General features: G+C 31.7%; 1 protein-coding gene across 1 annotated transcript; it reads left to right on the forward strand.

Annotated features, from left to right (window-relative positions):
- The first annotated feature begins 2,339 nt into the window (after window positions 1-2,339).
- Window positions 2,340-12,226, forward strand: LOC139516064 (interferon-induced protein 44-like). The gene is made up of 6 exons (XM_071305882.1): window positions 2,340-2,909; window positions 3,862-3,923; window positions 4,398-4,595; window positions 5,995-6,141; window positions 11,088-11,259; window positions 11,585-12,226. The coding sequence occupies exons 1-6, from the start codon at window positions 2,384-2,386 to the stop codon at window positions 11,893-11,895; spliced, it is 1,416 nt and encodes a 471-aa protein (XP_071161983.1). The 5' UTR covers window positions 2,340-2,383; the 3' UTR covers window positions 11,896-12,226.
- The last annotated feature ends 254 nt before the right edge of the window (window positions 12,227-12,480 follow it).

A 12,480-nucleotide genomic window follows, 5' to 3' on the forward strand; every position in this document is an offset into this window, starting at 1 on the left:
GTTTTATTAAGTTTCATTTTAAAAACATATTGTGTACATTCCTCTATTGTCAGGTTGCCGTCAATTTCATTACCTTCTTGTGTACTTAATTTGTAATTTATTTTAGTTTTTTTAATATAATTTTCAATTTCTCTTAAATCAGGGTTAGTTGACTTATATAAATTGACATAATAATTTCTCCCCGTTTCTAATATTTTGCATTGATCTTCTGTTATTTCTCCTTTACTGTCCCTTATAGCAGTAATGTTTTTCCTTGTTTGTCTTGATTTTTCTAATCCCAAGAAATATTTTGTATTTTTTTCGCCCTCTTCTATCCATTTAACTCGTGATCTTATTTGTGCCCCTTTTATTTTATCTGAATATAGAGTTTGTAGCGTTTCTTCTGTTTTATTTATTGAATCTATTATATTTGGCAAATTATTATTTTTTCCATCCAGGTTGTTATCATGAATTTCATTCATAAGTTTAAGTTTTTGTTCGAGTTTTGTAATTTCGTCTCTTTTCTGTTTAGCTTTTAATTTACAATGTTCTATAGTTTTCTCTCTTACTTCTATTTTAAAGAGATCCCACACGATTGCTAGACTTTTTTTATTTCTTAATTTTTCATATTTATCTATCAAAGTATTTATTTTTATTTTGTATGATTCGTCATTAAGAATACTGTTGTTTAATTTGAAGTATCCCTTTCCTTTGTTCCCTTGACAATGATTAGTTTAAGTGAAATCGCTAAGTGATCTGTATATTGAATAGTAGCAGGTGGTATATCAGTGCTGAGTACTCTTGGTCTCACATCTTGACTAACTAGAAAATAATCAATTCTACTAGCTACTTTATTATTCGGTTTTGTTGAACTTTTTGTCTCTTGTTTCTCATTTGAACTTCAAACTGTATTTGTATTTGAAGATTTGTTTATTTTTCATAGACATATGCACTACCACGAAAAGAAAATGTAAATTGAGGTACGTATGTTAGAAATGTTATGATGAGAAAAAAGGTCGACATTCCACTGTTTTACATTGCTTCTTATATACATTTTTGTAACGATGAAAATTAAACAGTCAATTCTAACCTTTTACCATTGATATTTGTTAACATCATACTGTTTAATGCAATTTTCCTAGTGAACATAAAAAGCGCATAAAAAACCTAACCAAACATCGAGTTTCGATTTGCAAGGGTGTCGGTGATTCGTTACATTGTTTTTAAAGATATAATTACATTTGCCAAAACTTCATTACAATTTTCTTGAAGGAAGCATCTTCTTTTAAAATCGTCATTGTTTCACAATGATGAACTTAAACATTTAGAACCAACGATTTTTTTACTAACGAATTGAAATTATAGAAAGCAGGTCGAATGTCGTGAAATTTAACATTGACATAATCGTGTTACCGAATTAAAGAATAATTTAGTGGCATTTATATTTTTCTCTAACTTTTTTTATGACGCAGGATAACATATCTATGTTTATATTTTAATTGTTAATTTCACAATGCATGAAAAAAAAATATGTTATCATTCTTTCCGATTTTATACAAAATAGATCATCTCCACAAGTGTGCGTTATCTGTAGAATATGTGGTTGTGAACATATAATTAATACAGCTTCATGTTTAAAGAAGCATCTTTTCAGATCTACATTATTCCTTAATAAAGAAAAATTATGAAATGAACCACAAAAACCTTATTTTATAAATTTGCTTTGATTTTTAAGAAAAAAGGTCGAATATCGTGTACATAAAAGAAATTTATCAATAATCAACGAAAAATCGTCTTTATCGCATTAAGGTGGTACCTAAAACTACAGGGAGAACTCTGTAAAATCAGTTTATCGTTTTAATACTGTTGTATTGATAAGATAATATTAAGATACTCATTGATCAAAAATAGTGTTTGCCGAACTGCTATATATCCAAATGAATTTCCGAGAAAGTGATTAGTACAAGATTTTTGAATATTTGATTTTTTTCAAAGGGTCGAAGTAAACATTTTGTCAAAGTTTTATGAAAATTAAACGAGCCAAATTAATTCTAGTCAGTGTTTTAGCAGCAACACTATTTTTAAGTTAACTTCGTATTGGAATTTGACTTTTAATGACACAGGATAACCTATATATACATACAGGAAGATGTAGTATGAGTGCCAATGAGACAACTCGCCATCAAAGTAATAATTTATAAAAGTTAACCATTATAGGTCAAGGTACGGCCTTCAACATGGAGCTTTGTAAGTACACATCTTATTTATTTCGTTTGAATATAAAAGAGAATGGACGATAGTTGTCATATGATATATTTTTTGTTGTATCAAATTGAGTTTCAAATAAATTTTAGATATATATAAAGATATATATAATATACTAAAGGCATTAAACTCCATCAAAATGAGCGTTGAATTTAAGAAGAATGACCAATTGCAAATGAATAAATGGATTGGTGGGAATAAAGAATATAGACTTCTATACAAAGCAACAAGGGATGGATGTACTGCAACTGCATTTCATAATAAATGCAATAATAGGGGACCAACGGTTACTATTTTGTACAATACCAACGATTCAGTTTTTGGTGGATATACTTCTATTAGTTGGAGTAGTGCAGGAGCTTATCATGTCGATGCAAGTGCTTTCCTTTTTCGACTTTACCAGAATAGAAACTGGATTCCAGTTAAAATGCCATTTAATGGTAATAATTATAATTCCATTTACGACGATGCCACATATGGTCCTACTTTCGGTGGTGGACATGATCTTAGAACATTCACAGGCACTGTAAACAGAAGTGGAACGTATTATCAATTAAACGGGACTACCAATTTTGGTCATTCATATACCATGAATGGCGAAACATATAATTCTATTTCTAATGGTCATTTACAAATTAAAGATATAGAAGTGTATTTGGTAATGGGTAAGTTCAAAGAACAATCGTATATCTTAACCATAAGTAAGAAACCAATAGTCATTTAGGGCATATACATTTCAAAAACTTTCACTCTATAAGAAATAATTTAAAAGAGAAAAAATATACCAAAGGGACATTCAAACTCATAAGGCAAATATATATAGACAAACAAAAGTACAGAAAACTAAACATAGAATCAAAAAAGACTGATCAAAACGAACCCAACCAAAAACTAGGGTGATATCTGGTGCTCCGTAAGGTAAGCAGCTCCTGCTCAACTTGTGGCACATGTCATAATGCTCATAATGATACAAGTTCAGAAGTAAACAAGCCAAAAGAAACATAAATATCAGTACAACTGTTTCATATTATATCTTAAACCAAATACCAGTTTGAAATTCTATCAGTGACCTTTCCTGTTTTATAGACAGTAACTCATCCAGTAATTCATATATTTTCAACATATTTGTAACAATGTTAAAAGGAAACGACTAATTGACAAGCTAGAAGAAATATAAACAAAACAAAATCTTGATTTTAACAAAACCCATATATTTATGCTAGTGTTGAACTTGTTTGTTTGTTTTAACAACTACGACTTCGACTTCGAATGCCGTGATAAAATAAATCATGACTAAAAAAAAAGAAAGAAAAATTTTGTTTTGTAAACTTTGGCATACTATTATTAAAACAGTGAATGATAATTGAGCAATTCATAAACAGACAAAATTTTCTTCCTTAATATTATTTCAGCGTAACTGATGATTTATCAAAAAGAAGATGTGGTATGATTGCCAATAAGCCAACAACTCCACACAAGAGACCAAATGGAACAGAAATTATCAACTCGAGGTCATCGTACGGCCTTCAACAATAAGAAAAGCACACACCGCTTTTGTAGACGATACATAATCTTGCTTTCCATTATAAGTTGTTTGTATAAATATTTCATTGATAGACTTAGGTGCTGGACCATCTTTCGAAAGCCCGTGGAGGAAGAGTCCAAAATGGGATGAAAAGGTACTGTTTCGACTGAATTAAAACTAAAACTGTTCAGATTTGAGTCAAATATTTTTGTAATATGTGAATTTTTTAGTAAAATCTATAATTTACTTTTGCACGGATTCTAACTGTTACAATTATCTGTGATCGAACATTGAACCTTGTAAACACTGCCAAACTTTTCGACTTCGAGTAACCTTTTTTTGACACACTCTCAGTTTTGAAATACAAAATACTACTCGTTTTAAAGCTAGAAAAGCAGAAGTTCAACAAAATTCAATTTTACCATCTGATAGTTATCAAATGTACCAGTCTTAGAATCTAGTACTCCAGACGCGTGTTACTTCTACATAAGACCAATCAGTGACGCTCAGATCAAAATAGTTATAAAGTACAAATTTGAAGAGCATAGACGGCTATTACTTACTTATCTGTAAAATTCCCATGATACATAACATATATTTATATACATATATATATCTTTTTTATAAGCTACTCAATGACTTGAAAGAAAAGATAGAACAATATAAACCTCTTCAGGAACTAAAAGTTCCTAAGGCACGTTTTTTATTGGTTGGACAAGTTGGAGCAGGAAAATCGAGTTTCTTTAACACCATAAACTCCATCTTTAAAGGATATATAACAAGTCAGGCATGTAGTGGTAATGCAGAACATAGCGTAACAACTGTTGTGAGTAGTACTTTATTTGATATGTTTTGTAATTATGTATGTTTTGATCAATGATCATAATTTGGAAAGGATAAAGGACAAATTTGTTGATTTGATAACTCTAATTCGCATAATATTAACATTGATTATTTCAAAGAAACACCGAAAGTTTTACAGAAAAAAAATCATTGGTTTAATTCCTGTTAGATGACAGTGACCTCAACATGACTGAACTATAAGAATTCTTGTCGTTTGACACATATATCATGTAATAATGTTGATGAACCACTCTCGCATAAAAGAGTTTTCATAGAAAGAAAGAAAAAGAATGTTTTCTGATGATTTTTTTTTGTGGTAACACATTAGTTCTTGTAACTGATATGTTTCTATGTTGATTTTAGGAAGTTCGCTACTCTGTTTCAAAATAACAAGCTTTTTATAACATTATTATATATTAATAGAGGATTAACTAAGGAACCAAAAGAGCGAAAAATATATATATAGGTCTGTGAGCTTGTTTGAGAGATATTAGCCATTGAAATTTTTGGCTGAAAAATGTTCTCTTTTGTTTTTTCATATTTTTATTTGACATGTTAAAGTTCCCAAAAAAACTATTAAAAAATTAGCAAAGATTAATGAGACTTAAGCAGATGGCTTATGATTATATATCTCAAAGATTTATAAAAAGAAAAATGGGGATTAATGGGCATTTTTTTATGGCAATCAAATGAATAAAACAAGAGGATTCCGAAATTCCAACATATGACAATCAAACATCCTTAACAAAAGTATAAATGAAAAATAGGTTTGTTCATCTCATATGTCCTTTGGATATTTTATTGTTTACTTTGGGTTGTTTTAATTACTGATTAGTGGGAAAACTCAGCATGCAGACACTGGGCAAGTGACTAGATAAGATATAACATACAGAAAGACTGATCCTCGGATAAGAAGTATCTCACAGTAAATAAAAACATGCGCGACATCTCGTACTGGACTTCACAAAGAAAATATTAGGCTATGTTTTTAAATCTTATAAGTGTTTTTTTTTAATGAGTTTCTGGACTTAAATAAGTTGTAACATCTACAAAAGTAGTTGAGAAGTATATACATACTTAAGAGATCATGAGAATGTTTATGGTACCAATAACTGTCAATTTAACTTTTACTTGCGGAAAAGTTTGAGTGAAATAATTTAACTTTTTAAAAGTCATACTAAAGGTTTCAGCACATTTGTTTCAATCATTCTTTGACTTTGCAGGAAGATGTTTTCCCTTAAAAAAATTGATAAAGAGCATTCAATTTGCTGACTTGTGACGTAAATGAATATCTTTACAAATAAATATGTTTTTATCATATAGTTTATCATGTTGGTATACTTTCTATAGCGTCGGATATTTGTTTGTGATTTTTTTTGTAGTACCGAATGTATCAAATCAGGAATACAACATCAGGTGAACCACTGAATTTCAGAATACATGACACCAGAGGAATTGAGGCAGACCAGGGAATTGATGCACATGAAATGTGTTTCTTATTGGACGGTCATATACCAGATCGACACCAGGTAGCCATATTTATCAATATACATGATATTGAAATAAAACAAAATCGAGATGCCAAGTTGGTTAGGAATTAATATTAATTTGGGTTATCTTTTGACTCCAAGCGTTGACAAAATATCAAACATATATATATAACATATATGTGTTCTGCTTCACTTGAATCAGAAATAATTTATCTATTCGATATGCATAGTAATTTTTTTTTTGAAAACCGCCTGTTTGTTGTATATATATCAATCAACGACAATTTACAAATATGTTGTCGATTATTTTGTATATTTTTTTTATATCTTTCTTGATTAAGATTTTGTAAGAACCTGTTCGGTGATTCACGAAGTAATAATTCTAGTAACTTGAAACTATGACATGTGCATTTTAATTTTTGTAGAAATAAAGCGCTGTATGATAAGATATAGTCATTCTTGAGGAATATGCGTATACAGTATAGAATAGTTGAAATTCATTATTATTACAAAGTTTTTATGATTTTATAAATAATTTATATATAAAGAAGAAAAAAAAGAGGAAAATAATTTTAAAAACATTCGAATTTGTGCAAAAGGACATTATTTTCTTAAAGGATACTACCGAAACCAGAAAATCTGATTTGTATCTTTTTAGAATGTATGAAAATCCCTATCTCAAAGTAGACACTGTTGGTCGTCTTCACAGTAGAATTGTTGACAAACGTGACTATTGATTGTTAATAACCCATTTCTCAGTTGTAAATTAAAAAGCAGAATCAATCATGAAGACATTCAAAAACCGTTGGTCGAAGAAAGAAAAACAGAAAAATAGATGAAAAGACGCGACTTGTTCGCAAAATACTACATAGAAAACAGATGAAATAGGTTGTCTCATATTATGGTGCTTCCATACCTGAATTAGTAAATCAGGAGAGTACATGATTTCCATTTACCAACTTTATCAGCAGTTGAAGCCTGATGCAAAATCAACCAGAAGGGTTATGAAAACTGAACTCTACAATACAAGTATAACGGTCATAAATATGAAAAAAAAACATCTAAAAACAACAGCGCCTGATATGTTATTTTTACCGATGATGTCAGTTCCATATCGACACATCTTACCAATTGACTCTTGATCGATTGTGATACAAATACAAAGAGGTGATTCTTGAACTATAAAGACACACACTGCAGTTCTATTGAATACCTATTTTTTCTCTCTTAGTTGTTTGTGCATTTAACTAACTAATTCTGGGCATTGGTAAACAATTTCCCCCTCTTAAAATATCATTGATCATGAGATTATTTTCTCTATATTATGCTATTGTATTATAAAAAAGAAGATGTGGTATGATTACCAATGAGACAACTGTCCACAAGAGACCAAAATGACACAGACATTAACAACTATAGGTCACCGTACGGCCTTCAACAATGAGCAAAACCCATACCGCATAGTCAGCTATAAAAGGCCCCGATAAGACAATGTAAAACAATTCAAACGAGTAAACTAACGGCCTTATTTATATAAAAAAATGAACGAAAAACAAATATGTGACACATAAACAAACGACAACCACTGAATTACAGACTCCTGTCTTCCTACAGGCACATACATAAATAATGTGGCGGGGTTAATCATGTTAGCGGGATCCCAACCCTCCCCCTAACCTGGAACAGTGGTATAACAGTACAAAATAAGAACGAACTATAAAAATCAGTTGAAAAAGGCTTAACTCATCAGATGGACAAAAATATAAGTGGACGTGGCCGGGTATTGTCCATACATAACTAGGTAAGAACTGTCGACTTTTCTCAGCGTGATAACAAATACGGAAAAATCGAATGTTTTTAAAATTTATTTTCTCTTTTATTTTCTTCTTTATATAAGAACTATTTATAAAATCGTAAAAAACTTTGTACTATTAATGAATTTCTACTAATCTATACTGTTTTGCGAAATTATCGTCCAAGCCTATTCGTTTGTTCATGGTCAGTGAATATAAGATGACTACTTGTTGATCAATGAAAGCTTTATTTCGACAAGTCACAAGTTAGTTTGAGAATCTGTCACTGTTCGGTTGTGACCATTGATATTTTTGCTGGTACCTCTATGATACGAAACTTACATACAATTTAACCTGAAATGAAAGAATCGTAGCAGCAACGTCAAACCTATATTTATAGATTAACATTATTCATCTCAACGAGATTGATTTTATTGCTTCAGCCGGTACGGAAAAGCAACGCCGTGTGCCACCTTAGTTTTTAGCAATAATTTCCATATCACTCGACTCCGCTGAGAAAGGTAAATATAAGTCAGCAAGATCAAAGGAACTTGTCGTAAAATAGCGATAAAAAATTTATCATATACATATAAAGTGATTGTTTGATTTGGTATTAAACTGGACTTTTCGTGATTGATTAAAAAGCCTAGTCGAACAAGGAGATTCAACATTATTTCTCGATCTATTACAAGTTTTTGTTGAAACTGATATTGACACACATCCAATCGTCTAGATATACTGCTAGACGTATGTTTTGTTTTCTTAAATGGGCAGCAACTACTGACACCACCTTCGTAAAAACTCGTGGTGATGATATTGGGCCAAAACAAAGGGCTTTGAACTGGTAAACTTGACCTTGAACAGAAAATCTGAGGTATTTCCTGTGATCTTTGAATACTTTTATATGAAAATAAGCGTCTTTTAAATCCAGACTTATTGCCCAATCTCCTTGTTTTACTAAGTTTAACACTTTTGAAATTGTGTCCATTTTGAAGTGTTGCTTCCGAAGATACTGATTTAGTGGTTTCAAATTTATAACCGGTCTCATTTGTCCATTCTTTTTTGGAACTAGAAATAATGTACTGTAAAAACCTGTCATTCTTTCTTTGACTGGTACTTTTTCTATAGCCCCTTTTTCCAAAAAAAGAATTTATTTCTAAATTTAGAATATCCAAATTTTTTGTACTGACTACTGTCTTTTTAATCCCTGAAAAGGAGGTTTTTGCAGAAACTCCAGTTTGTAACCGTCTTTGATTATTGACAGAACCCACTGATTCTGGGTTATCTGCTCCCATTCTTGTAAAATATGTGTTAACCACCCCCGACCGGTATGTGTATCTTCGGAAACTTCACTTTTCTTACCTTGTCATCTAAAGTGTCCTGAGGTTTTTCCTCCTCTACTGTTACTAGCCCCTCTTTTAAACTTAGGGATCCGAAAATGTGGAACTTCATTTTTAGTCTCACTATGCCTAACTTTTTTCTCAAACTGTCTACTATTTAAATTTGGCTTATTTGAATAACCAGAACGATCTGATGACTCTGTTTTGTCCTTTACCACATAAGGTTTCTTAGAACCAGAGGCTTCTGAAGAAGACACAGTCTTTCTCTTACCCAAATAGGACTGTTTAACACTAATGTCTGGTAGTAAGTCGTCCAGAGCTTTATTTTTCTCTTTACGAGTTTTGAGAAATTTTTCAAAGTCAGATCCAAACACACCATCTGCTGATAATGGTAAATCAGACAAGTCTCTAGCCTCATCAATTTCATATAAAGCTGTATCAGTCATAGCTACTTGCCTTCGTACAATGTGATGAAAAGTACCTGTACGCCCCACTTGATCTAAGCTTTTAGTGGACATGGCAAATACATCTCTAACCTGTTGTATTGTTTTATCAGAATCTACGTTGTCTGACTGTAAAGTTTGCATTAGCGCACCCAAACCTTGTTGCATGTAAATATGCATAACAATACCCATGTAGGCAGCTTGTTGACCTCTGCAAGCTATTTTTTCAATCATTTTACTAGGTTGACTGAATAAACATTTACCACCTTTTGTACCTGAAGCTTTCTTGCCATGTTTTTTAATCAAACATCTACTTATCAAATCATCAATAGTAGGAACCAGTAAAAATTTTTCAGTATCTTCATGTACTGGAAAATCATCTTTGCTTTCTTCAGCTAAAGCAGAGACTAAATTAGGATGTTCAGCTCTCCAACTATTTAACAATACTTGCTTTTGTGCCTCGTCAATTTCAATGCCCATTTTCTTTTCAGACTTTTTTGTCTAGGCATCATCCCCAAACAAACACTTTTTTGTCTCTACGGACAAGTGTTCTTCATCAGAGGACTTTGTGTCCCACTCATTGTCACTTTCACCTAATATTTCATCTTCCCTTGGTCTGATTGAAACATTGTCATCAGAATTTTCGTTTTCTGACAATTCCCGGCGCAAACTTTGTGTTTGCTCACGCTCACGACCTTCAGGTTGTCTTTGTGACAAACCTTTTGCCTCAGAATTTTTTGTCGCCATTTTCGGCACAATTCTTGGCTTGAAACAATGTTATTAAAGTATCAAATTTATCATTTACAGTGTCCAACTTACTGTTCATTTTCTCTTCAAGAATGTCATATCGACTTCTCCGCTTTTTCGTCGTCTTTGAACTTGAAGAACTGGTTTTTCTAATGTCAATGGCGGTTCCCGCGCCATTAACACTGCTCTCATCTCGTGGTTCATCCACATGCTCACTAGTACTGTCGCTATTCATTATAACTACAGTTTATATAAGTTTTATACCACGCTGAAAAACACGACCGTCTTTCAAGCGCCGAGAAAGAAAACTGATCTCGTTTACCTGGACCGGAAGTCATAACAGTACACCTGAGTACTAGTTTTTAACTTCCGGTGGAGAGCGAGTTAAATACCAACGAGAGAAAGAAATCCTAACGGGCATATGTCAGGTAGGTTTTTAATTTATGAAATTAAAACTCCTTTTTGTCATTTTGCAAGAATCAGCCACTTGAATATATGAAATTGTTATGATATATAGAATTTAAACGCCCTCTATCATGTAGTTCAGCTTTCACTATTTTAGCGTGACCGGTGATACTTTAAATAGCACATGGGTTTTTATCAACCAAAGTTACAGTGTTATATTTACTATAAAAGTTAAAAATATATGTATAATTTTTCAGTTAAATCCTTCAGTTCCTCTATCAACAGACATTCCAGGGTTTGTAGCAAGCCCCCATCTATCAGAAAAGATACACTGTGTCGTGTTTGTCATAGATGGCAGCACAGTTGATGTCATACCAGAGAAGGTTATTGAGAAAATGAAGACACTTCAGAGTCGCATGAATCAACGGGGTCAGTATGAATCTAAACAAAACATACTACCATTCCAACTAACCGAAATACATATCTGAGTTATTTATTAAAAAAAGTCTTATAAGAATAAACTACACGTTTTAAGCTTTCCCAAAGAGTGGTGTCTTGTGGTGCAATATCACTGAAAGTACACTGACAGGGCAAACTGTGCGCATTTGTTCATATGAGTTAAATTACAGTTTTCCTTTAACATGTGTTACAAATTCAGAAAACTTGTCTATAAACATGAATCAATAATGGAAACATACCTTGTTGGTTTTAACTTTGTTAACTTTGTTTATAGTTGGATTTAAAAATATTACAGGAGTTCCACAGGTGGTGTTGCTAACAAAGATAGACAAGATGTGTGAAACTACGGCTGAAAACCTGTCGAAGGTTTTCTTCAGCTCAGTTATCCAGGAAACAATAAACAGAGTATCACAGATAATAGGACTTCCAAGGTCACACATTCTTCCAATTAAAAATTATGAGTCAGAGATGGAACTAAATGAAAACGTAAACATTCTAACATTGCTCACTTTACAACAGATGTTACATTTCTCTGATGACTACATGTGCAACTACCTTGACGAAATTGAAGAGGAAAAAGTCCAAAAGCTCAGTATTAGAGAGTGAAGACCCCTCTATACAGTGACATTTTTAGTTTAATTGCAAATCTTATAGTAAATTCAAGACATACCTTTATGCTAAATATGGATAACTAGCATAACTTGTGTCTTTTTATCATAAACTAACGTGATTAACACATTAAAGAAGACATATGCGTTTGTTTTTTTCTAAAACCAACATCCATTTCAATGATATAGATATATTTCTGATTGACCCTATGTAATTGTTTATTACATTGTGTAATTTAATTTGTCACATCTGTTTATGTTTTATAAAAGAGCTAAAATTTTCTGTACTTCACATTTATTTATATCACGAAATAAAATTGAATGAAGTGGTGTTGTTAACATTTACATCTTTATTAAAAAATATACAATAGTCAAATTGATAAGATGACTTTACTGGTAATGAAGGAGGTTATCATACGTTTTGCATAGAAGTGAAGAAATCGTTGCCTAATCTTCTATTCGAAACGTTTCACAATAAGATTTGAGCAGCCATGCATAATATTGAGGTTTCAAATTACATAATGAGAATAAATGACTCATGTAGAAACAGTTCGGTGTTCCAGCATTCATACATACATACAAT

The sequence above is a fragment of the Mytilus edulis genome, chromosome 3, assembly GCF_963676685.1.
Source record: "Mytilus edulis chromosome 3, xbMytEdul2.2, whole genome shotgun sequence".
NCBI lineage: Eukaryota > Metazoa > Mollusca > Bivalvia > Mytilida > Mytilidae > Mytilus > Mytilus edulis.